The sequence below is a fragment of the Alosa pseudoharengus genome, unplaced genomic scaffold (assembly GCF_046254945.1).
Source record: "Alosa pseudoharengus isolate Yale_2024_CS ecotype anadromous, Long Island Sound unplaced genomic scaffold, YU_APseudo_1.1 YU_APseudo_1.1_scf_45, whole genome shotgun sequence".
NCBI lineage: Eukaryota > Metazoa > Chordata > Actinopteri > Clupeiformes > Clupeidae > Alosa > Alosa pseudoharengus.
Genome location: NW_027468804.1, coordinates 140,796 through 167,599, shown reverse-complemented (window position 1 = coordinate 167,599; position 26,804 = coordinate 140,796). Strand labels below are relative to the sequence as shown.

The following is a 26,804-nucleotide window of genomic DNA, read 5'->3' as shown; positions in this document are numbered from 1 at the left end:
CCAGGCACACCTGTGCAGTCTATTTATTATAAGTTCAGGGTTCTTGACAGAATACCAGTGGTCATGCAACACCATAATAACAGGTACACTGTTCCCTACGCGGCTGTCGACCGGGCCGGACTGTCCTCGCAGGGCGCTCGGGGTCTGCGGCGAAGCGGTTGCCCACCCGACCCGTCTTGAAAACAAACCCCACGGCGCAATGAAGGTGAAGGAGCAGCACCATCCCGTCTCACCCGCTCCGGCTTCATTACATGTAGATTCAGAAATAACTGCTACAGGAGCAACCACCCGTGTGTTCCAGCAGAGGCCCAGAGGTGCAGACGCTGTAATATCTGCTGGGGTCCAGAGGTGCAGACGCTGTAATATCTGCTGGGGTCCAGAGGTGCAGATGCTGTAATATCTGCTGGGGCCCAGAGGTGCAGATGCTGTAATATCTGCTGGGGCCCATAGGTGCAGACGCTGTACTATCTGCTGGGGCCCAGAGGTGCAGACGCTGTACTATCTGCTGGGGTCAAGAGGTGCAGACGCTGTAATATCTGCTGGGGCCCAGAGGTGCAGACGCTGTACTATCTGCTGGGGTTCAGAGGTGCAGACACTGTAATATCTGCTGGGGTCCAGAGGTGCAGACGCTGTAATATCTGCTGGGGTCCAGAGGTGCAGACGCTGTAATATCTGCTGGGGTCCAGAGGTGCAGACGCTGTAAAATCTGCTGGGGTCCAGAGGTGCAGACGCTGTAATATCTGCTGGGGCCCAGAGATGAGGGAGTGCTTTTGCTCTTTTGGTTTTCAGAGGCACCTTACATGTGAGTGGTGGCTTATATGTGTGCTGATGAGATGGGATGTGTTTATGGGTGTGCATGTGTGTGTGTGTGTGTGTGTGTGTGTGTGGATGCAATAACAACTATCTGTATCTGGATTCTTTACATTTCTGTCCTGCTGTATACAGTGTGGGTTACAACAGCTTCACTGATGACCCAGGAAATACATAAAACCCAGGGTAGAGTGTGTGAGTGAACGTGGTCTGGACTTTGTGCAGGAGGGTCATTGTGTCAGAGATGCTGTAGAAGGCCAGAGTTCCTGCCCTGTGATCCACATACACTCCTATTCTGGAGCTGGCCACTAGAGGAAGTTTAGTCTCTTTATTGTGCCTGAAAGAGGAGTTGGAGCTGGAGCTGGAAAGTTTCAGCCTCCAGGACTGATCATTAAGTCCAAACCCACACTCAACACCTCCTCCTTTCCTGCTGATGCTTTTATATGAGACTGCTATATGAACCCCCCTACTCCACTCAACCTCCCAGTAGCAGCGTCCAGACACACCCTCTCTACACAGCACCTGTAGCCACCCATCAAATCTCTCTGGATGATCAGGATATGACTGCAGCTCAGCTTTCCACTCCACCTTCCTGTTCCCCTCAGACAGATGGAGGTTTCTGTGTGCTGTGTTTGGATCCAGTGTGAAGTGACAGGAGTCTGATGGAGGAGAGGAGAAAACAGGGTGAACTTACACTTAGGCCCCTATTTGTGTGTGTGTGTGTGTGTGTGTGTGTGTGTGTGTGTGTGTGTGTGTGTGTGTGTGTGTGTGTGTGTGCGCATGTTGTTCATTGTGTGACTGCATACATTAGTGTGTGTCTATCTGTACGTATGTAGGTGTCTCCCTCACTGTTTATTTAATGTTGCTGTGTGTGTGTGTGTGTGTGGGGGGGGGGGGGGGTGGGGTGGGGGTTAGAGACCTTTGGTTGTCTTTGTTTGTGTGTTCAACTTACACTGCAAAAGCTCCTCTCTGGTTACTGGTTCAGGATAAACAGCCTGGACATTAGACAGTGAAACAGAAAATATCACTTTACTACCAATAAAACAGTTACATATATTTTAAGAGAATAATGATGCCTATTTTCAGACCCCATCACTAGGGTAAAGATTGTATAGCAAATGTTATGTGCCATTATGAGTCCCCAGCTACTTAAATCATAAAGGTATGTAACCCCCACTGACAAGTAAAGATGTCCCTCATCTTCATTAGGAGGGTAGGGGCATGTTTAGAGGACCTTCGGTTTTAACCCACCTCATGGGTTAAAACAGTTCATTATCACAAGTAAAACTTCACGCAGAAGTAATAGGTGTTATCTGGTTTGGAGTAAATGTTAAGGTTACTGTCTATTAACGCTGAATTCTAACTCCATCTTTGATCTCCATCAGGTTCTGCTTTTGTTTACTGTTATTGATACATTTAAACATCTAAAGGGTCTTAATTTCAAACTCTGGGGCCCAGCCACACCCCCATGCCTCAATGGTTTGACATCTGAAAGAAGGTTTTAAAAATGAAAAGATTATGTGAGACTATCATTCCTTTGCTAGACCCCAAATGTAGAGCCTTAGAGGCTGTTAGAATCAGTGAGTAAAGACTTACTGTATGGTGGCAGAATCTCTTTACTGTCTGTTTTGCTGACTGGGAGTTCAGGATCAGTATCTGGGAACCAACACAGAGTCACTCATTCACCAGGATCTACAGAACAAACCAACACACATCTTGCTTTGCATATTATCTTGTGTTTATTCCTGGTTTGGGATTTTTTTGTTTTTAACATCTGTGACAGGCCTGTGAGCTCTGGAAGGAATAGTGTTTCTGCTGAAAATGGGAATACAACTTAATGACAGACTCACATTCTAAAGACAGGATGATCTTGATTTGTGCCACTGTTGAGAGACACAACCAAAAGAAAGCCAAATGAATCCATAACTGTTTGAACATACAGTAACAGTACATAATGATTCTGTCTATTCTAGAGATTTGCTCTACCTTCTGGAGATATCTTGGCTACTTCCTGCTTGAAGATGTCTTCCAATTTCTCTTCCAGCTGCACCTTCACTGCAGAGACATATTTCTTCACAGCATCAAAAGAGAAACTTTGGTTGATGGTCATTCTGGGTAAGTCTTTAGGGCGAGGAGGGTCTTGGAATGATGGAATATTCTACAGAGAAAAAATATAAGAGTTGAGAGTGTTTATTATGAATGTCATGCTGGTTGGAACTGTATTGCAAGGAGCACCAGTCACTGACATTCTGTAGAGAGAAACACAAAAGGTGAGACAGGTCACCTGAATATTCAGGGCTGTTTCCCCAACAGTTGCAGACATATTCAGTTGAATCAGTTGGTTTAGTGTGTGCAATTATGCATTAGTGTGTTTAAGAGTGTGAGCATGTTTTAGATTAGATCAGATTCAACGTCATTTAGCAGAGTACAGTTACAGAGCCAATGAGATGCAGTTGACATCCAACCAGAAGTGCAAAAGAAGCATTAAATACCAAAGTGCAGGTTGAGTACAGTATTCTGTGCAGTTATGTATACGATAGTGATTAATTATGTACAACAGTGTATAAAATACAGGGTGCAGTGACAGATAAGGAGTATAGATGAATCGACTTCCCTCAGACCGTCACCACAGGCTACACACTGAATGACCTGGAGGCTGTCCCGCAGCAATATAATGCATACAGGGACATACCTCTTCCTCTTACCTGGAACGCCTCAGCTTGTTCCAAGCGACAAGAGATGGTGACAGTCATCGGTCCGTCGCATAGATCCATGGTTATGGACATAACTTATGTTATGTACAGAGAGTATAAATAGACATTCTATATAAATAATATGTATATTGCACAGGTTTATATTATGCATATTGTTGATACATACTGTACATGCTGCATGTAAAGCAATACAGTCTATTTGTTACCTCATCACACATCATATAGATTTTTATTACACACTGTTGGTGTTTGAACATGTCATATATTTCACAAAAAGCTATCAACTCAATACTTTGTCTTTATTCTTTAAATGTGTGACCCGGCCGATCTGACAGTGCATAATTTTGATATACAGGATACCATTCAAGGTAAGCAATGGAGTAAGACAGGGAAGCATTTTGTCTCCCTTTCTTTTTAATATTTATGGATGAGCTATCAAAGCTGCTTAACAACTGTGGAACAGGCTGTATGGTTGGGAACACCATGATCAACCACCTGATGTATGCAGATGATCTGGTGATTCTTTGTCCATATAGTGCTGGCCTTCAACAGTCCTGCTCCCACTATGGCTCAGACTTTGACATTAAGTACAATTCTAATAAGAGTAATATTATGATTGCTAGAAGCAAGGAGGACAATAAACATTCCCTGATTTCTCTCTGTCTGGTACTGTGCTTAAAGTGTGTGATGAGGTCAAATATTTAGGGCACTATATAACTGATGACCTGTCTGATAATAGGGACATTCACAGACAGTACTGTGTGATGTATGCACAAGCTAATATGCTGAAGCGCAAATTTAGTATGTGTTGATTGGCTGTGAAGACCACACTTTGAAAAGCTTTCTGCTCCCCAATGTATACTGCCCACTTGTGGCGGCGCTATGAATGTGGAACCATTGGCCTTTTAGTTTATATGCGAATCTGAACACTCTTTGTGTATGGTGGAACTCTGAGTGTTGTAGTCATTTTATTGTACTGTGTGTGTTTTCTTGTCTGTCTTTTCACTATGTTGTGTATTGTGATATGGACCGCTCTCTGTGTCCTGAATAAAGAATGAAGTGACAGGCCGATTACTTCAAAGACCATTGCAAATATTGATTTTTCTTTTTTGGTGTTATATTAAAGAAGAGACATTCAAAATTCATAGTCAAGTTTCATAGTCAAGACAAGAACATAACGTTTTTAAAAAAAATGTAATTCAAGTAGGGAAATCCTACCTGTACCTGCCTGTAACTTCAAACAGGATCTTCTCATTTCTCAGTTTTTCAATTGGAAGAAGATGGTGGGATGCCATAATTAAAAATGCTCCAGCTTGACAACGATTCGCTATATGCCTTTGACCACGATTATCGGTATAAAGATCACTGTAGGAGCCATTTTTGGTCTCATTATGTGAACATTAATTGGTCCAGTAGGTGTCACTGTGTTATGCTGTGTGTGCACACCATATAAGGGGGAACCGTCATGCAGCTGACAGATGTTGCTTGATGGAGGGGGAGCACACAGTTTTTTGACAACTTTGCTGTGGCAGACCATACTGGCAGACAATACTTTGTGTAATTTGTAACGACAATCTGTGGATGCTTCAACACTCGATTATTGGAATACAATCCTGTGGTGAGCAATAAACACCTTTTAAACAGCATAATCACATTTGGAATTTTGAAGTCCCATCCTTGACTGCTGTATTACTGTCCCCCTACCTGGATTCCTGGCCCGTACAGCCCCATCACCTGCCTATGACAACTCTGCCCGGATTCTGGCCTGTCTGCTGACCCACCACTTGCCCCCTAACAACTTTCTTTCCTGGACAATTCCGATGCCGGACTATTGCACTTTCTCTCACTAAATCATGATTAATGCTTTATCATACCGGATACGTAATCATCCCACCTCTTGTAACTTTCACCTCAGGTGCTTTAAACACCATGTCCTATTCTCCACACCTGACTGTCATATGCATTGTCATTGTTTACAGACCTTACTGTCCGTATTGACCCTAGGCAGATGGGTCAGGCCCTTGAGTCGTGGATCTACTCAAGGTTTCTTCCTATATGTATCTCCAATTCTAGGGAGTTTTTCCTCGGCCCTGTTACCCATGGGCCTTCCTTCTTTCTTTCTTTCTTTCTTCCTTTTCTTTTCTCCCTCTTTTCTTTTTCTCTGATTGCCTACATTCTGTAAAGCGCCATGATACATGTGTAATGTTTTGGCGCTATATAAGCGCAATAAATTGAAATTGAATGCATTTCATAGACACAAGTAACGCAAGTGGCTGTAAAGCATGTCAATTGTGCCCTCAATTGTCAATTGTGCCAATTGTGCCCCAAACTGCCCTGTCTAGTAACCCCTCAGGGCTCTAAGTTTATGCTTAGCTTTTACACTCACTGTCCTCTGTCCATTAATACCAACATTTCAGTTTTTAATTTGTGGGGCACTGTGACTCATTTTGCCAGATCGGGTCACATTTAATTTCAGTTTCAGGAGTGCAGATGAAATGTACCTTGAGGAAATGGATGTGATCATCTGTGTGTGAAAGCTGCTCCAGTTCAGCATCTCTCCTCTTCAGCTCAGCAATCTCCTGCTCCAGTTGCTTCAGGAGTCCTTCAGCCCGACTCACCTCAGCCTTCTCCTGAGCTCTGATCAGCTCTGTCACCTCGGAGTGCCTTCTCTCAATGGAGCGGATCATCTCAGTAAAGATCTTCTCACTGTCCTTCACTGCTGTCTGTGCAGAGCTCTGTTAGGAGACACACAAAGAGGAGGGCAGGAGACACACAGAGGGAGGTGAAGCTGAAAGTGTTTCATGGTGTCAGTGGTTCTTTGTGTGCTGTAGAGATGGCAGCAGATACACAGTTACTCACTGGGCTCACTACAATCAGGGTGTAATTATAATTTATTACTGCTGATTTAGACTCTTCTCACTCCCCATGATTCATGCATTTCAGACCTTTGCATCAAATAAATAATTTAATACGGTACTAATACTACCATACTAATAGATTGTTTTGCATGTGTGCCCAATATTCATTATGATTTCAGCATGTGCCTCAATTTCTCAATGGACTACGGGGTTTGTTGTAACAAATGATGTTATAGTGATCTGGTAATAGCACATAACCATAATAATTATGATAACATTTGTAGAGTTGAAACCTTAATCAGTCAGCTGTTATTATTCATTATGGATTCATACTCATCATTAAACAGAATAAAAAGGGAGGATGTTATGACGGACAACCTTATACCTGTGTGTGTGTAACTGGCACATCAACACAGCTGCAATAATGACAATAACATGTGGGAGGTGAAACCTTCATCCATCTGCTGTTATCTTCTCTTCTCACCTTAAGAGTCTCCACAGCCTTCCTCAGCTCCTGCAGTTCCTTCTCTCTCTCCTGGATTCTCTGCTGGAATCTCCTCTGGGTCTGCCCCAACTGCTTCTGTTGATAAAAACAGACATACTTTACCATAAGTTTCATTACACATCCCCATGAACTTATTTCGGTTAGACCACTGACAGTAAACTTTACACCATAACACTACCTATAAAAGCAGTGTAGGCCAATATTTCAAATCTTCAGATCTTGCACCTGACAATTGTTTCTTGGTTCTTATCCTCTCAATAGGGCAAGGAAGTCACTACAGAATATGACTACATGTTGAGTAGCTCCAGTATTCACAATGATAGTTTATACAACACTTTACACAGGGTTGCCAACTCTCACGCATCTGGCGTGACACTCACGCTTTCAGCACCAATCTCACGCACTCACGCACACTCAAGAAATGTCACGCCAAATCCATTCTTTTTTTTTTGCAATCCGTTCATTTTTTGTTGATGACTAGACTAGACCACAGCATTGTTTCTAAATGACAGGATACGAGTTTAAGGCATACATATGTCTAAACCAACAGCAGGTAGGTCTAATATCCGCCTACAACGTTCTCAGTGCAGTTTTCTCTGCTGTTGATTCGCTGACTAGGCTATTTTAATCCGGTCCGCGACACCTTCACGGAACACGCTGCTATTTAGACATGAGGCAGACCGACATAAAGTGTGGCCGCCCATTCTTCTCTAGGAACTACTCGCGAAGTAGCCTCACAGACATCACATGAAATAACTTTTTCTCATTTATAAGGTGCTATAGCCGCTATTTGCTGCGATAAACGGTTCGCGAGAAAAATAAATTAACTTTTAAGAAATAATCATTAGGCTACTATAGCTCTGCGCTCATTTCAATTCCTATAGGAGGAATATCTCACAAACTTTTCGTTCCACACATGACAAACCGTAAACCAGAATAAACAGCAGACCTTACCGAACACAAAGGTGTAATGCAATCCCCTGTACAATAAGCCGTTCCAGAGTAATCCGGTTTTGAAATGGTAGCAAAATTCTAAATGGTGTCCAATTGTGGGCTTTAAGTGTCTTAAAACTGAGCTGTGCTTAAATACCTACATATGTGTAAATATTAAAATCAGAGGATATATATGTGATAGGGTCAGCCCACGTAGACGTTCGCTGGCTGACACCTACAGGTGCATGAGATGAGGATTAATGAGTCTGTAACATCCGTTTTGATAAACCAGGAAATGCTCCCGGGAATTGTTTGAGTTGCACGTTGCCGTCGCTGGTCGGAGTAATGCTGCTTTCGAGATGTCATGTAAATCCGCCGCCCGAGTTGCTCTGACGCGTAAACGTGACGTAATTGCCACTTATAGTGTTCCAAATGCGTCTTTGGGCTTTTGCTACAGGACGAGTTGGAAAGAACATGGATGCCACCAGTGCAGCAGCTTCCATGCTAATGCTGGACGTTTTCCTAGAACATGAGAACAAGCTCATAGCTCATCTAAACAAGCTCCTGGAGCTCCAGAAAGAGGCGACAGAAGTAGAAAATAGAATACGAAAACGGTACGTTCACATTTCAGTATGTTTGGTCGTGTACAGACTTGTTTGCAAATGCATTTTTAACTCGAAGGCTAGCAACTAGCTACCAGTGTGCTAAAAACAATAGCGACGTGACTGTTGTCTGTGAGTGTTGATCTGCTTCTAGTATTCTATGCAACGCATATCTTCTAACATCTTTAGAAGAAAATGCATTTTAGAAGCTGGATGTGAAGAACACCGTCTTGGATGTCCAAAAGAGGAAGATGAAAACGACTAAGAAGTGGTGTTCTAGAAAAGTTTGGCCAAAACCAAAGACAAAGTTAAATATATGCTTCTATCAACATTGTGTTGGTTGTATTACGTATATGACGTGTCTTGCTGACACTATTCCTGTGTTTTGTAATAAAAGTGTTAAACATTACATTTTATGTTTCTTTATTTATAAATCAGTATAATGAGGGCATATGCATGAGGTATCCTTTGCATGACTGCAGTGAGGTGCCTTTGTAACTAAACATACTTGGGTGACATAAACACTCAGGCTTGGATAAGTTACACAATATGTGTTTATTTTGAATAAAAAAGTTACAACAATAACAAAAGTGCAAAATAAGATTACAACACAAAAGGTTAATTTAAGTTAAAAAATAGTACCAAATGTTACAAAAAAAGTATAGTCAAAAAATCTTCACAAATCTTCCCGCCTCACTTGCTTCTCCACCATCCTGCTGAACAACTGGATGAGGGCACTTCTATCTTCCCTCATCGCCCTCATCTCCGCCAGGGTCTGTTCATGGCTCTGTGCAAGCCTCTGTGCAGCAGTCAGCAGACGTGTGTCAGCAGAATCAGACCTCTCGAGGTAGGCCAAGAGGCCATCCTCGAGCCTCTGCCGCTTCGGCGCCCTCGGGGTGCCAGAGGGTCTGGTGGGGACGCGAGCTGGAGTGCGCCTGGCTGAGGGTGAAGCTGGAGATGGAGAAGAGGAGCTGGTGGACTGCACTGGAGAGGGAGCTCTGTGGGGTCACACACTGAGGGTGTGGTGGGGTCACGAACTGGTGTTCGCCTGGCTGATGGTGAAGCTGGAGAAGAGGATGGTGAAGATGGAGAAGAGGAGCTGGTGGACTGCACTGGAGAGGGAGCCGATGAGGGATTCGAGTGTGGTGCGCTGGACCGCCTCAGAGCCTCAGGAAAATAAACACAATACATGTTACAGATATTGTAACATATATAGTATTCCTATACTTATAGGAATACTATTGTATTTTGGGACATACTATAGAAGTACTATAAAACTACTATAGTGGCTTTAGGATATTATAGAGGTATTACAGAACATAACAAACGTCTGAGCTGTACTGTAATCACAAAAGTAGTCATATAGTACTTCTATAGTAGGCCCTATGCCTGTCCATTGTCTACTAAACCACTAGCAGCAACACACATTATAATGTTTTTCTACAGAACATTTCAAGTAATTCCATTGTTGCAAGTCTTACATTTCAGTACTATTTTGCCATTTTCGCCTATTTAATTTTTCAACAAGTGCAGTCGCGTTTTTCTCGAGCCACCAGGGGCAGTTGTTGTTATTGTTAGCAACGTAGCCTTTTAGCAAACCAGTTCGAAAACAAAACGTTACATTGTATTGCACGCACAGCAAAACCGTGTAATGCATACATTGGTGACCGGACTGAAGCAGCAATGTAAATAGGTGTGTACGAGCATTTAAACATTAATTTAAACGACATTAAAAAGACCAACGTAGTACACATACAAAGACAATACAAATCAACTTACCATGAAATGTGGGCGCAGCCATCTTTGTTTATCTCTGTTGTGCGAGTCGTACGTTCTTTCTGGTTCAGCTCGGAGTACTCTGAGGAGCCCGAGTCGGACGGCTGATATTACGACCTAAAGGGGGCGTGTCTTCCCAAAATGCCGCAAGAAAGCTGGGTAATTTACACTTTCCAACCCGGGCGGCGGATTTACGAGACAAATAAAAAGCAGCATAAGCCGGGGAGGGCTTTACATTGGGCATTAGGAGCCCCTGGCTCGTTTCACTGTGGCGGTGCGAGACCCGTAGGCCTACATGTAAAGTCTTTCCTGCTATTGGGAGTAACAAGGGATGAGCAGTTAACGTGGGTCCTCTTCCATTCCAATTTCCTTCTGGAAACGGTGGTATTGTACGGCGGTCACAGCCAAGATCTACAACAATCATCATTCGTAGTCTGACCACGGTTTTCCTCTGTTTATTTCTTTTGTTTGTTTTTTTGGTTTATATACTAAGGTAGCTGAAGCCACGTGTCTCGTGCTGTTTGTTTATGTCTGTTCTCCTGTGTTGGCTCCTTGTTGGGCCTATCCCCTTGTCCCTGTCTTGTGGGCCTAACCCAGGGATAGTTCTATTGTGAGGTTATAGCTGGCATTATTCTGCCCTTAAAAGCTTGTGGTGTAAACACTCTCTTAATGATTGGGTTTTGATACAAAGTTTGTTCCTTGTGTGATTTCTCTTGATATCAACGTGTGATTTAACTTGGGCGTTTTGCAGCTTGCAGTGCTACACTAGCGTGTGCATGAGTATACTAGTAATCACGTATGGCTGAAGATTTGTCAGTTGTATTTTAGCAGTACGACTAATTACTTGGGTTGGTCCGCTGGGCCTATGTTAGGTGTTTTGCTTGTCCCTTGTCATGATTTACTGTATGTCGATAAATCTATATCCTGTTACCCCTACCAAATACAAGCAAAGCGACTAAATAAACTATTGACTGTTTGTAACTGCCTCTGGTTCTATCCATTTATTTGGTAACCTGTAATACAAAAGTACATGTTAGTTATAGAAGCTAGCACACGGTCACATTTGGCGCTGCGAGCAGGGTCAACAAGCTAGAGGCTTTTACTTCGGTTGCTTGTATTGGTATTGCTTGCTCTTATTGTGGATTTTCATTACCGTGGCTGATGCTAGTTAGCTTTTATTGTTGTTCAGTTTTATGTTTTTTTTTGAGGAAAACAGTGGTTGAAGACCATTGGGCATCGGTTCGCAAGGAGCAGGAGCACGAGGCTATCTCAGGTTCCGGCACTCAACACCCTGGCTTGTCAAGTGTTGTTTAAACTGACTGTTATTTCCTTGCTGTAATTCCCCTCTTACTCACAGACCACCATGTCTGTGGCGGAGGAAATGGCTACCCAGCTTAGAGCACTGACTGAGTTGGTGCAGCAGCTACAGGCAGATAATCAAAAGCTTAGGGAGGAGGTTACACAACGACAAACCCCCTCACCTGACGGTGGTGGGCCATCAGGTCAGTCATCTAGATCCAGCATTGCACATGATGGTAGGCCAGTAGAGCGATATTTGTACATCCCTCGAGATCGTAAATGCCCAAGATTTTCAGGGAAACTATCCATTGATTCTATGACTGTGGAGGAATGGGTGGAAGAGGCCCGTCGTCATTTGTCCCTACGTGCTATGTCCCTTTCTGAGCAAACTCTAACTGTCTTTGACTTGCTTGATGGTGAGGCCATAGCAGAAGTTCAGTTCCGTCCTGCTTCTGCTAGTGACAGCCCAGATAAAATCTTTGAAATACTTAAAAGTGTATATGGGTGCACCCAGTCTTACATTAGCCTTCAGAAAGAATTTTTCCAGCGACGGCAACTTGAGAACGAATCCTTGAGGGAATATTCCCATGCGCTCTTGCACCTGCTAGAAGCCGTGAAGTTAAGAGATCCTGCATGCTTTGCTAATCCAGACATTGTATTATGCGATCAATTTATAGAGAATGTGAGGGATGTCATGTTGAAACGGGAGCTAAGACGTCAAGTCCGGCTTCAGCCCACCATTCCTTTTTATGATATTCGCAGTGAAGCCCTTCGCTGGGTACAGGAAGGTGAACACACTAGTCAAAGGCCCCGTGCCCATTCTTTTAGCACCCATGCTACCCCTGTGTATGATGTTGATTCTAACGCTGTATCTGCTAAGCCCAACAATGAACTGACAGAGCTGAAAGAATCCCTCCGTAAGCAACAGGCCCAGCTAGATACCATCTTGAAGCGTCTTGATTCTTCCCAGCTGGCTGCTCCATCCAGCCTACGGCCACAGTCCCGTCCACGTTGGCGTTTTCAAACTGATGGTACACCCATATGCTCCCACTGCAATCAGCCCGGTCACATAGCAAGGTTCTGTCGATCCAGGTCCAGTACCCACCCTAGGGTAGAGGCTGTATCTCAGGCCCAAACTCAGCAGCAGGAAAACTAACACCCCCTGGCGTTATGGCCCAAACGTCGGGTGGGGAGCTCTCGGGCTGTTGTCCTGTTAATACATCACTGCTCATTGGAAAATGTCCTGTAGTAGAGGTCCAAATTGGGGATGTGGGTGTGGCTTGTCTGTTGGATACTGGTTCAATGGTGACGACCATTACTCAGAAGTTCTTTGAGCAACATCTACAGTCGCGTCTCCAGCTTCAGTTGCAACCTTGCACCTGGCTCAAGTTAAAAGCAGCAAACGGCCTAGAAATACCCTACTTGGGGTACCTGGAACTGGATGTTCACCTTTTCGGACGAACTTTTCCAAAGATGGGTATCCTTGTGGTTAAAACTCCAACCGACCCCAACGCTCAGCCTCATAAGGAGTCTGTCCCTGGACTCTTAGGAATGAATATAATCCGCCATTGTTACCAAGAATTGTTCACAGACCATGGCAGTGCACTGTTCCATTCGCCTGATGTCCAGCAGGCAGGCAAAGCATGGCGTCAAGCCCTATCCCAGTGCCAGCAGCTAGAGCGAGTGTTGGAGAGTGGTCGAATAGGACCAGTGCGTGTGCAGTCAGGCCCAGCAATAAGAGTACCTGCAGGATCAATGAAATTAGTCCCTGCGTCTTGTCATCAGGGTCTAGGGCCCACTCTTGCGTCCGCTCTGTTGGAGCCAGTATCGTTCACCGATGGTCACCTTCCTGCTAATTTGCTCATACCAACTGCCTACCTCTCAGTTACCTGTGGCAGTGTCCACGTGCCAGTTGTCAATATTGGGAGCCAGGATCAGTGGCTATGGCCCAAACTCATTCTGGGTGAATTGTATGTGGCCACAGCATCTGCCACTGCACCCTCTGTCCATTTTGAAAGGCAAGCCGAGTGCCATGAGCAAGTAGTCATTATTCAGTCTACCCAGACTGCAAGTGACCCCACTCCTAACTTCTCCCAACTTACCTGGCCTTCTCTATCAGCCCCAGAACAGCAAGAAGCCCGGTCACTGTTAGAAAAACACAGCAGTGCGTTTAGCCTTGGGGATGGGGACTTGGGGTGTGCCACGCTAGTCCAACATACCATCCCTTTGCTTGACCACGCCCCAGTACGGCAGCGATATCGCCGACTACCGCCCTCCCAATACGACACAATCAAAAGACATGTACAAGAGTTGCTGGACCACAATGTCATCAGGCCCAGTTGTAGTCCCTACGCGTCACCCATAGTGGTAGTTAAAAAGAAAGACGACTCTATTCGCCTTTGCGTTGATTACCGTCAACTTAATGCGAAGACACGGAAGGATGCATTTCCTTTACCAAGAATTGAGGAGACTCTCGATGCCTTAAGCGGGGCCAAATGGTTCAGCACCTTAGACCTAGCAAGTGGGTACAATCAGGTCTTAGTCCGTGAACAGGATCGAGAGAAGACCGCATTCTGCACGCCCTTTGGCTTGTTTGAGTTTAATAGGATGCCGTTTGGACTGTGTAATGCGCCAGGGACGTTCCAACGCTTAATGGAACGTATCTTTGGCGACCAGAGTTTTCATGCGTTATTACTGTACCTTGATGACATTGTAATCTTTTCTACCTCTGTCCAGCAACACCTTCAGCGCTTGGAAATGGTCCTCACTCGACTACAGCAACACAATCTGAAATTGAAGTTGAAGAAATGCAAATTCTTTCAAACCGAGGTCAACTATCTGGGACATGTAATATCGGCGTCAGGTGTGGCCACTGATCCGGAGAAAATCCGGGCCGTGGCAGAGTGGAAGAGGCCCTCTACAGTAAAAGAACTCCGCTCATTCTTGGGTTTTGCCTCTTACTACAGACGCTTCGTGGAGGGTTTTGCTGCCCTCGCTGCCCCATTACACAAGCTGGTTGGGGCATTGGAGGGGACTCGGAAAAAGCCTGGACATCGAGTGCGGGGTCCCTTCGAAACACACTGGAGTAAGGACTGTGAGGAGGCCTTTGTAGCCTTGAAAGACAGATTGATCCATGCCCCTGTGTTGGGATATGCAGACTTTTCTCACCCATTTGTGGTGGAAATTGACGCAAGCCACTCAGGACTGGGAGCGGTGTTATCACAAGAACGGGACGGGCAGAGACACCCGATCGCATATGCTAGTCGAGGCCTACGCCCGAGTGAACGGAATATGTCCAACTACAGCAGCATGAAACTGGAACTTGTGGGTCTGAAATGGGCCGTCACAGAAAAGTTTCGGGAATACCTTTTGGGCAGCAAGTTCACAGTATACACAGATAACAACCCCCTCAGCTACCTGCAGTCGGCGAAGCTGGCGGCTGTTGAACAACGGTGGGCATCTCAATTGGCATTGTTTGACTATGACATCAAGTACAGGCCTGGCACAGCAAACCGCAATGCAGATGCGCTCTCCAGGTTGCCGACACCCTCCAACTCTATGGAAACCTCAGGGCTGAGCTCCCAGATCAACTCCCTGGAAGTGGGGGCCAACTCTGTCAGCACCAGTGTCTCCCCACAAGGTGAAGTGCCTCCCGGGCTGGGCCCCCGGGGGGTGCATGTGAACGAGCGTGGGAGGGTATCAGGCAGGAAAATTGCTCCAGGCATCCAAGTCCCACTTGAAGTGCAAGTAAAAGTGCCTCCTGGGCTGGGCCCCCGGGTGGCACAAGTGAGTGAAGTCGGAGCGTCAGTCTCTCGAAGCACCGAGGACCTGCAGGTACTACAGGCAGCTGACCCTTGCATTGCAAGTTTCATGCACTTTTGGAAGAGGGGCCGACCACCAAGAACTACTGAATTGAGAGCAGCTCACGATGGGGTGCGAGAGCTGGTCAAACAATGGCAGCGCATCCGAGACAAGAATGGGCTGTTCTACAGAGAGGTGCAGCTGCCCCCAGCCAGGACGACAGTACTCCAACTCCTGCTGCCAGCCATTCTACGGAGAGAGGTATTGACCAACCTGCACAATAACCATGGTCACCAGGGTGTCGATCGAACCACAAGTCTCATCCGGCAGCGGTGCTATTGGCCAAGGATGCACCATGACATCAAGAAGTGGTGTGAAGAATGCGAACGTTGTGTGGTTGCAAAAGCTGCTTTACCCAAGGTCAGAACATTCCAAGGAAGCCTACTTGCCACCAGGCCCTTGGAGATAGTAGCTCTTGACTTCACCATACTGGAACGTGCAAGTAGTGGCCATGAGAATGTGTTAGTTGTAACCGACGTGTTCTCCAAGTTCACACAAGCCTATCCCACTATCGATCAGAAAGCCAAGTCCGTGGTGAAAGTGTTAACAGAAAAATGGTTCTACACCTACGGAGTGCCCCAACGACTCCATTCAGACCAAGGTCGGTGCTTTGAAGGAGAACTTTTACATCAGCTATGCACCCTCTATGACGTCCGGAAAAGTCGAACAACCCCTTACCATCCTGAGGGAAATGGGCAGTGCGAGCGGTTTAACCGCACACTTCATGACCTCTTGAGAACACTGCCGTTGGATCAGAAAAGGAAATGGCCACAACTACTTCCCCAGCTCCTTTTTGCCTACAACACCACTGTACATCAGTCCACTAAATATTCGCCCTATGAACTCATGTTCGGCCACAAGCCTCAACTGCCTGTGGATCAGTTGCTGGGTATGGCGGAAACCAGCTCCTCTGACATGGACCTAGGGGAATGGATGGTCCAGCACAAAGAGCGCCTGTCTACTGCATACAGCCATGCACTCCAGCAGTTGGAAGCCGCTGCAGCCCAGCGTAATAAAGATCATGCACAGCCGGCCCCCATCCTTCCTAACGGCACACTCGTACGCTGCCGGAATCACTTTCATGGCCGACACAAAATCCAGGATGTCTGGAGCTCCACGCTCTATGAAGTGATTGAATGCCTTGACGAGGTGGGTACCCTCTACAAACTCAAGCCTCAAGAGGGCAGTGGCCCATACAAAGTCCTTCATCGCACTGAGATTAAACCAGTCCCTAAGATACCCAAGGCTCTCCCAGGTTTTGCTGTTCCCCGTTCACCCGTAGGAACTGGACTTGCTGGTAACCCCTCTTCGGCTGCTCACACAGTTCCAGGCCTGGCCCCGCAAATCGTGGAAACACCTAGCTCACCTGAACCTGAGGAAGTGGAACTTTGGAGGATGCCTGTTCACACCACCAGTCTGCCACTAGCCCCCCAAGGCAACCAGCGAGGCCCATCCCCTCCCAGCAGTACAAGCCCACCTTCACCCCCGATACAGCCACTAACCACACCTCCTACTGAGGGGAGGGTACATAGACCCCCTGATGCTGTAGAACTGTCTCCCTTACCGCCACCCATTGGCACAACATGCGACCTTGCGGCCACACCCCCCTTTAGACGTTCAAGTCGTAGCACAGCTGGGCAACATGGCAATCCCTTTAATCTACCGCAGTCTGCTATTCGCAGTCTTGGTGCACCGGCTGCGTATGGGGACACTACTCTGACCACATCTAGTTCGGCTAGTACTACAGTTGAGATGGTTCACCGGGACGGTGAACATTAGTGGCCGGGGTGAGTGTGATAGGGTCAGCCCACGTAGACGTTCGCTGGCTGACACCTACAGGTGCATGAGATGAGGATTAATGAGTCTGTAACATCCGTTTTGATAAACCAGGAAATGCTCCCGGGAATTGTTTGAGTTGCACGTTGCCGTCGCTGGTCGGAGTAAGACATAGGCCGGGGAGGGCACGCTATTTGAGACTGTCAAACTTTACATTGGGCATTAGGAGCCCCTGGCTCGTTTCACTGTGGCGGTGCGAGACCCGTAGGCCTACATGTAAAGTCTTTCCTGCTATTGGGAGTAACAAGGGATGAGCAGTTAACGTGGGTCCTCTTCCATTCCAATTTCCTTCTGGAAACGGTGGTATTGTACGGCGGTCACAGCCAAGATCTACAACAATCATCATTCGTAGTCTGACCACGGTTTTCCTCTGTTTATTTCTTTTGTTTGTTTTTTTGGTTTATATACTAAGGTAGCTGAAGCCACGTGTCTCGTGCTGTTTGTTTATGTCTGTTCTCCTGTGTTGGCTCCTTGTTGGGCCTATCCCCTTGTCCCTGTCTTGTGGGCCTAACCCAGGGATAGTTCTATTGTGAGGTTATAGCTGGCATTATTCTGCCCTTAAAAGCTTGTGGTGTAAACACTCTCTTAATGATTGGGTTTTGATACAAAGTTTGTTCCTTGTGTGATTTCTCTTGATATCAACGTGTGATTTAACTTGGGCGTTTTGCAGCTTGCAGTGCTACACTAGCGTGTGCATGAGTATACTAGTAATCACGTATGGCTGAAGATTTGTCAGTTGTATTTTAGCAGTACGACTAATTACTTGGGTTGGTCCGCTGGGCCTATGTTAGGTGTTTTGCTTGTCCCTTGTCATGATTTACTGTATGTCGATAAATCTATATCCTGTTACCCCTACCAAATACAAGCAAAGCGACTAAATAAACTATTGACTGTTTGTAACTGCCTCTGGTTCTATCCATTTATTTGGTAACCTGTAGTACAAAAGTACATGTTAGTTATAGAAGCTAGCACACGGTCACATTTGGCGCTGCGAGCAGGGTCAACAAGCTAGAGGCTTTTACTTCGGTTGCTTGTATTGGTATTGCTTGCTCTTATTGTGGATTTTCATTACCGTGGCTGATGCTAGTTAGCTTTTATTGTTGTTCAGTTTTATGTTTTTTTTTGAGGAAAACAGTGGTTGAAGACCATTGGGCATCGGTTCGCAAGGAGCAGGAGCACGAGGCTATCTCAGGTTCCGGCACTCAACACCCTGGCTTGTCAAGTGTTGTTTAAACTGACTGTTATTTCCTTGCTGTAATTCCCCTCTTACTCACAGACCACCATGTCTGTGGCGGAGGAAATGGCTACCCAGCTTAGAGCACTGACTGAGTTGGTGCAGCAGCTACAGGCAGATAATCAAAAGCTTAGGGAGGAGGTTACACAACGACAAACCCCCTCACCTGACGGTGGTGGGCCATCAGGTCAGTCATCTAGATCCAGCATTGCACATGATGGTAGGCCAGTAGAGCGATATTTGTACATCCCTCGAGATCGTAAATGCCCAAGATTTTCAGGGAAACTATCCATTGATTCTATGACTGTGGAGGAATGGGTGGAAGAGGCCCGTCGTCATTTGTCCCTACGTGCTATGTCCCTTTCTGAGCAAACTCTAACTGTCTTTGACTTGCTTGATGGTGAGGCCATAGCAGAAGTTCAGTTCCGTCCTGCTTCTGCTAGTGACAGCCCAGATAAAATCTTTGAAATACTTAAAAGTGTATATGGGTGCACCCAGTCTTACATTAGCCTTCAGAAAGAATTTTTCCAGCGACGGCAACTTGAGAACGAATCCTTGAGGGAATATTCCCATGCGCTCTTGCACCTGCTAGAAGCCGTGAAGTTAAGAGATCCTGCATGCTTTGCTAATCCAGACATTGTATTATGCGATCAATTTATAGAGAATGTGAGGGATGTCATGTTGAAACGGGAGCTAAGACGTCAAGTCCGGCTTCAGCCCACCATTCCTTTTTATGATATTCGCAGTGAAGCCCTTCGCTGGGTACAGGAAGGTGAACACACTAGTCAAAGGCCCCGTGCCCATTCTTTTAGCACCCATGCTACCCCTGTGTATGATGTTGATTCTAACGCTGTATCTGCTAAGCCCAACAATGAACTGACAGAGCTGAAAGAATCCCTCCGTAAGCAACAGGCCCAGCTAGATACCATCTTGAAGCGTCTTGATTCTTCCCAGCTGGCTGCTCCATCCAGCCTACGGCCACAGTCCCGTCCACGTTGGCGTTTTCAAACTGATGGTACACCCATATGCTCCCACTGCAATCAGCCCGGTCACATAGCAAGGTTCTGTCGATCCAGGTCCAGTACCCACCCTAGGGTAGAGGCTGTATCTCAGGCCCAAACTCAGCAGCAGGAAAACTAACACCCCCTGGCGTTATGGCCCAAACGTCGGGTGGGGAGCTCTCGGGCTGTTGTCCTGTTAATACATCACTGCTCATTGGAAAATGTCCTGTAGTAGAGGTCCAAATTGGGGATGTGGGTGTGGCTTGTCTGTTGGATACTGGTTCAATGGTGACGACCATTACTCAGAAGTTCTTTGAGCAACATCTACAGTCGCGTCTCCAGCTTCAGTTGCAACCTTGCACCTGGCTCAAGTTAAAAGCAGCAAACGGCCTAGAAATACCCTACTTGGGGTACCTGGAACTGGATGTTCACCTTTTCGGACGAACTTTTCCAAAGATGGGTATCCTTGTGGTTAAAACTCCAACCGACCCCAACGCTCAGCCTCATAAGGAGTCTGTCCCTGGACTCTTAGGAATGAATATAATCCGCCATTGTTACCAAGAATTGTTCACAGACCATGGCAGTGCACTGTTCCATTCGCCTGATGTCCAGCAGGCAGGCAAAGCATGGCGTCAAGCCCTATCCCAGTGCCAGCAGCTAGAGCGAGTGTTGGAGAGTGGTCGAATAGGACCAGTGCGTGTGCAGTCAGGCCCAGCAATAAGAGTACCTGCAGGATCAATGAAATTAGTCCCTGCGTCTTGTCATCAGGGTCTAGGGCCCACTCTTGCGTCCGCTCTGTTGGAGCCAGTATCGTTCACCGATGGTCACCTTCCTGCTAATTTGCTCATACCAACTGCCTACCTCTCAGTTACCTGTGGCAGTGTCCACGTGCCAGTTGTCAATATTGGGAGCCAGGATCAGTGGCTATGGCCCAAACTCATTCTGGGTGAATTGTATGTGGCCACAGCATCTGCCACTGCACCCTCTGTCCATTTTGAAAGGCAAGCCGAGTGCCATGAGCAAGTAGTCATTATTCAGTCTACCCAGACTGCAAGTGACCCCACTCCTAACTTCTCCCAACTTACCTGGCCTTCTCTATCAGCCCCAGAACAGCAAGAAGCCCGGTCACTGTTAGAAAAACACAGCAGTGCGTTTAGCCTTGGGGATGGGGACTTGGGGTGTGCCACGCTAGTCCAACATACCATCCCTTTGCTTGACCACGCCCCAGTACGGCAGCGATATCGCCGACTACCGCCCTCCCAATACGACACAATCAAAAGACATGTACAAGAGTTGCTGGACCACAATGTCATCAGGCCCAGTTGTAGTCCCTACGCGTCACCCATAGTGGTAGTTAAAAAGAAAGACGACTCTATTCGCCTTTGCGTTGATTACCGTCAACTTAATGCGAAGACACGGAAGGATGCATTTCCTTTACCAAGAATTGAGGAGACTCTCGATGCCTTAAGCGGGGCCAAATGGTTCAGCACCTTAGACCTAGCAAGTGGGTACAATCAGGTCTTAGTCCGTGAACAGGATCGAGAGAAGACCGCATTCTGCACGCCCTTTGGCTTGTTTGAGTTTAATAGGATGCCGTTTGGACTGTGTAATGCGCCAGGGACGTTCCAACGCTTAATGGAACGTATCTTTGGCGACCAGAGTTTTCATGCGTTATTACTGTACCTTGATGACATTGTAATCTTTTCTACCTCTGTCCAGCAACACCTTCAGCGCTTGGAAATGGTCCTCACTCGACTACAGCAACACAATCTATAATTGAAGTTGAAGAAATGCAAATTCTTTCAAACCGAGGTCAACTATCTGGGACATGTAATATCGGCGTCAGGTGTGGCCACTGATCCGGAGAAAATCCGGGCCGTGGCAGAGTGGAAGAGGCCCTCTACAGTAAAAGAACTCCGCTCATTCTTGGGTTTTGCCTCTTACTACAGACGCTTCGTGGAGGGTTTTGCTGCCCTCGCTGCCCCATTACACAAGCTGGTTGGGGCATTGGAGGGGACTCGGAAAAAGCCTGGACATCGAGTGCGGGGTCCCTTCGAAACACACTGGAGTAAGGACTGTGAGGAGGCCTTTGTAGCCTTGAAAGACAGATTGATCCATGCCCCTGTGTTGGGATATGCAGACTTTTCTCACCCATTTGTGGTGGAAATTGACGCAAGCCACTCAGGACTGGGAGCGGTGTTATCACAAGAACGGGACGGGCAGAGACACCCGATCGCATATGCTAGTCGAGGCCTACGCCCGAGTGAACGGAATATGTCCAACTACAGCAGCATGAAACTGGAACTTGTGGGTCTGAAATGGGCCGTCACAGAAAAGTTTCGGGAATACCTTTTGGGCAGCAAGTTCACAGTATACACAGATAACAACCCCCTCAGCTACCTGCAGTCGGCGAAGCTGGCGGCTGTTGAACAACGGTGGGCATCTCAATTGGCATTGTTTGACTATGACATCAAGTACAGGCCTGGCACAGCAAACCGCAATGCAGATGCGCTCTCCAGGTTGCCGACACCCTCCAACTCTATGGAAACCTCAGGGCTGAGCTCCCAGATCAACTCCCTGGAAGTGGGGGCCAACTCTGTCAGCACCAGTGTCTCCCCACAAGGTGAAGTGCCTCCCGGGCTGGGCCCCCGGGGGGTGCATGTGAACGAGCGTGGGAGGGTATCAGGCAGGAAAATTGCTCCAGGCATCCAAGTCCCACTTGAAGTGCAAGTAAAAGTGCCTCCTGGGCTGGGCCCCCGGGTGGCACAAGTGAGTGAAGTCGGAGCGTCAGTCTCTCGAAGCACCGAGGACCTGCAGGTACTACAGGCAGCTGACCCTTGCATTGCAAGTTTCATGCACTTTTGGAAGAGGGGCCGACCACCAAGAACTACTGAATTGAGAGCAGCTCACGATGGGGTGCGAGAGCTGGTCAAACAATGGCAGCGCATCCGAGACAAGAATGGGCTGTTCTACAGAGAGGTGCAGCTGCCCCCAGCCAGGACGACAGTACTCCAACTCCTGCTGCCAGCCATTCTACGGAGAGAGGTATTGACCAACCTGCACAATAACCATGGTCACCAGGGTGTCGATCGAACCACAAGTCTCATCCGGCAGCGGTGCTATTGGCCAAGGATGCACCATGACATCAAGAAGTGGTGTGAAGAATGCGAACGTTGTGTGGTTGCAAAAGCTGCTTTACCCAAGGTCAGAACATTCCAAGGAAGCCTACTTGCCACCAGGCCCTTGGAGATAGTAGCTCTTGACTTCACCATACTGGAACGTGCAAGTAGTGGCCATGAGAATGTGTTAGTTGTAACCGACGTGTTCTCCAAGTTCACACAAGCCTATCCCACTATCGATCAGAAAGCCAAGTCCGTGGTGAAAGTGTTAACAGAAAAATGGTTCTACACCTACGGAGTGCCCCAACGACTCCATTCAGACCAAGGTCGGTGCTTTGAAGGAGAACTTTTACATCAGCTATGCACCCTCTATGACGTCCGGAAAAGTCGAACAACCCCTTACCATCCTGAGGGAAATGGGCAGTGCGAGCGGTTTAACCGCACACTTCATGACCTCTTGAGAACACTGCCGTTGGATCAGAAAAGGAAATGGCCACAACTACTTCCCCAGCTCCTTTTTGCCTACAACACCACTGTACATCAGTCCACTAAATATTCGCCCTATGAACTCATGTTCGGCCACAAGCCTCAACTGCCTGTGGATCAGTTGCTGGGTATGGCGGAAACCAGCTCCTCTGACATGGACCTAGGGGAATGGATGGTCCAGCACAAAGAGCGCCTGTCTACTGCATACAGCCATGCACTCCAGCAGTTGGAAGCCGCTGCAGCCCAGCGTAATAAAGATCATGCACAGCCGGCCCCCATCCTTCCTAACGGCACACTCGTACGCTGCCGGAATCACTTTCATGGCCGACACAAAATCCAGGATGTCTGGAGCTCCACGCTCTATGAAGTGATTGAATGCCTTGACGAGGTGGGTACCCTCTACAAACTCAAGCCTCAAGAGGGCAGTGGCCCATACAAAGTCCTTCATCGCACTGAGATTAAACCAGTCCCTAAGATACCCAAGGCTCTCCCAGGTTTTGCTGTTCCCCGTTCACCCGTAGGAACTGGACTTGCTGGTAACCCCTCTTCGGCTGCTCACACAGTTCCAGGCCTGGCCCCGCAAATCGTGGAAACACCTAGCTCACCTGAACCTGAGGAAGTGGAACTTTGGAGGATGCCTGTTCACACCACCAGTCTGCCACTAGCCCCCCAAGGCAACCAGCGAGGCCCATCCCCTCCCAGCAGTACAAGCCCACCTTCACCCCCGATACAGCCACTAACCACACCTCCTACTGAGGGGAGGGTACATAGACCCCCTGATGCTGTAGAACTGTCTCCCTTACCGCCACCCATTGGCACAACATGCGACCTTGCGGCCACACCCCCCTTTAGACGTTCAAGTCGTAGCACAGCTGGGCAACATGGCAATCCCTTTAATCTACCGCAGTCTGCTATTCGCAGTCTTGGTGCACCGGCTGCGTATGGGGACACTACTCTGACCACATCTAGTTCGGCTAGTACTACAGTTGAGATGGTTCACCGGGACGGTGAACATTAGTGGCCGGGGTGAGTGTGATAGGGTCAGCCCACGTAGACGTTCGCTGGCTGACACCTACAGGTGCATGAGATGAGGATTAATGAGTCTGTAACATCCGTTTTGATAAACCAGGAAATGCTCCCGGGAATTGTTTGAGTTGCACGTTGCCGTCGCTGGTCGGAGTAAGACATAGGCCGGGGAGGGCACGCTATTTGAGACTGTCAAACTTTACATTGGGCATTAGGAGCCCCTGGCTCGTTTCACTGTGGCGGTGCGAGACCCGTAGGCCTACATGTAAAGTCTTTCCTGCTATTGGGAGTAACAAGGGATGAGCAGTTAACGTGGGTCCTCTTCCATTCCAATTTCCTTCTGGAAACGGTGGTATTGTACGGCGGTCACAGCCAAGATCTACAACAATCATCATTCGTAGTCTGACCACGGTTTTCCTCTGTTTATTTCTTTTGTTTGTTTTTTTGGTTTATATACTAAGGTAGCTGAAGCCACGTGTCTCGTGCTGTTTGTTTATGTCTGTTCTCCTGTGTTGGCTCCTTGTTGGGCCTATCCCCTTGTCCCTGTCTTGTGGGCCTAACCCAGGGATAGTTCTATTGTGAGGTTATAGCTGGCATTATTCTGCCCTTAAAAGCTTGTGGTGTAAACACTCTCTTAATGATTGGGTTTTGATACAAAGTTTGTTCCTTGTGTGATTTCTCTTGATATCAACGTGTGATTTAACTTGGGCGTTTTGCAGCTTGCAGTGCTACACTAGCGTGTGCATGAGTATACTAGTAATCACGTATGGCTGAAGATTTGTCAGTTGTATTTTAGCAGTACGACTAATTACTTGGGTTGGTCCGCTGGGCCTATGTTAGGTGTTTTGCTTTCTTGTCCCTTGTCATGATTTACTGTATGTCGATAAATCTATATCCTGTTACCCCTACCAAATACAAGCAAAGCGACTAAATAAACTATTGACTGTTTGTAACTGCCTCTGGTTCTATCCATTTATTTGGTAACCTGTAATACAAAAGTACATGTTAGTTATAGAAGCTAGCACACGGTCACATATAGCTCATGGCTAAGAGTATGTCGATGTAGCCATAATGATTTGTTTTCACAAAATGCATGCATGTATTTAAGTGTCTTAAAAAAAGTGTGCTTATATTGGTCAATGCATAATTTCATAACAGGCCAAATAGAAAATAAATGTTAAATGTTAAATATACTGTAGCCTAGACATAATATTAAAATCAGATGATGTAGGATAGTATAGAGTTAGATAAAGTTGGATGGCTCCAGAACTCACACCAGTGGATTGGGTCTTAAAGGAGCCACACCACTTTTATGACACTATAGCTGTTCTGTTGACCTTTAGATTTGTTGCTACTGGGCATGAAGGGCAGGCCAATTATGAGTTCTGTCCAACATTGATGGTAGGTTTAGAAGAAAAGTCAGCACATTTTAATCATATTGCAATACCAATAACCGTGATCATTTTGGTCATGATTTTTCATCAAATGTCCATACTGTATCTCTAGTGGCTGGTAGACTTTGGAATCCACCAGCCACAATGGTAGGTGGAAAAAAATATTTTAGGCTATTTCCATCCCTGATACATACGTACACTCATACACACATTCATAAGTCTCAATCTGTCCATTTATTTCCACAAAAAACGCCAGAAGTTATCATTTAAGGGGTTATTTTTCATTTTTTTCTACTGAGCTACTACCTTTTTCAGGTGGGCAGAGGGGCCCTTTTCATGTCTGTGCCCAGGGGCCCAGTGGCTCATAATCCTTCCATGCCACAGGGTTAAAACAATGGTCTTGTTTTCAAGTGCAATCAATAATTTAATTGTACATTTTGAAGAAACTTAAATCAGGGATTATACTGTACATAGCAAAAAAGTCAGGGGACAGACATTTTTAAAATTAGGTTTAGGGAAAAATGTAACGCACACGCACTATGACTTCACAAAATCTCACTCCAGCCAAACACCCAAAGTTGGCAACCCTGCTTTACACCTGCAATGATTTCCTGGTCTGTGAGTTATCTAATGAAAAGAGTCTGCAGAAAATCAGTAGTGTTCTTGTTCTTCTTAATGTTCTTACAGTACAAACACATAAAATGTGTATCAGACCTTTCAAATAAAATGAAGACACAAGTGTAGCTCCAGTACTCACCTGTTTGGTATGCATTTCTGCTGCAACTGTGACTGTGTCATGGCCTTTATGTCCGTCCATCGTGCACATAAGGAAGATACTAATCTGATCAGTACGACAAAATATTTCTAAAACTTTCTTATGTTCAGAGCAGATCCTCTCCTGTAGCTGGCCTGTGGCATCAATCACTGAGTGTTTTCTCGGGGTAACTTCATTATGAACTTTGAAGTGACTTTCACAGTATGACACCAGACACTCCAAACAGGACTTCACAGCTCTGCGTTTTTTTCCAGTGCAGACGTCACACTCCACATCTCCAGGTCCAGCATAATTGTGAGTAGAAGCTTGGATTCTGGTCTTCCTAAATTTCTCCACCATTTCAGCAATCAGAGGGTTTTTGTAGAGGACAGGTCTAGGAGTGAAGGTGTGTTTGCACAGAGAACAGCTGTAGACTCCTTTCTGATCCTCCTGATCCCAGCAGCCCTCAATGCACCTCATACAGAAATTATGTCCACAGGGAATAGTCACTGGATCCTTCAGTAGATCCAGACACACTGGACATGTGAAAGAGTCTTTCTCCTGAGAAATTGCCTCCGCCATGTTCTGTCTCTCAC

The 26,804-nt window shown here is 46.6% G+C and overlaps 1 protein-coding gene and 1 long non-coding RNA gene across 2 annotated transcripts; one reads left to right on the top strand and one right to left on the bottom strand.

The window, feature by feature from the left end:
- On the bottom strand, nt 1-26,804 carry LOC143103478 (tripartite motif-containing protein 16-like protein). The gene is made up of 8 exons (XM_076267259.1): nt 26,212-26,804; nt 6,867-6,962; nt 6,026-6,259; nt 2,797-2,968; nt 2,661-2,693; nt 2,407-2,466; nt 1,763-1,837; nt 1-1,469 (listed from the first exon to the last, which is right to left on the bottom strand). The coding sequence occupies exons 1-8, from the start codon at nt 26,788-26,790 to the stop codon at nt 952-954; spliced, it is 1,767 nt and encodes a 588-aa protein (XP_076123374.1). The 5' UTR covers nt 26,791-26,804; the 3' UTR covers nt 1-951.
- On the top strand, nt 8,171-8,831 carry LOC143103486 (uncharacterized). The gene is made up of 2 exons (XR_012982833.1): nt 8,171-8,434; nt 8,629-8,831. It is a non-coding gene; the product is annotated as an uncharacterized LOC143103486 (long non-coding RNA).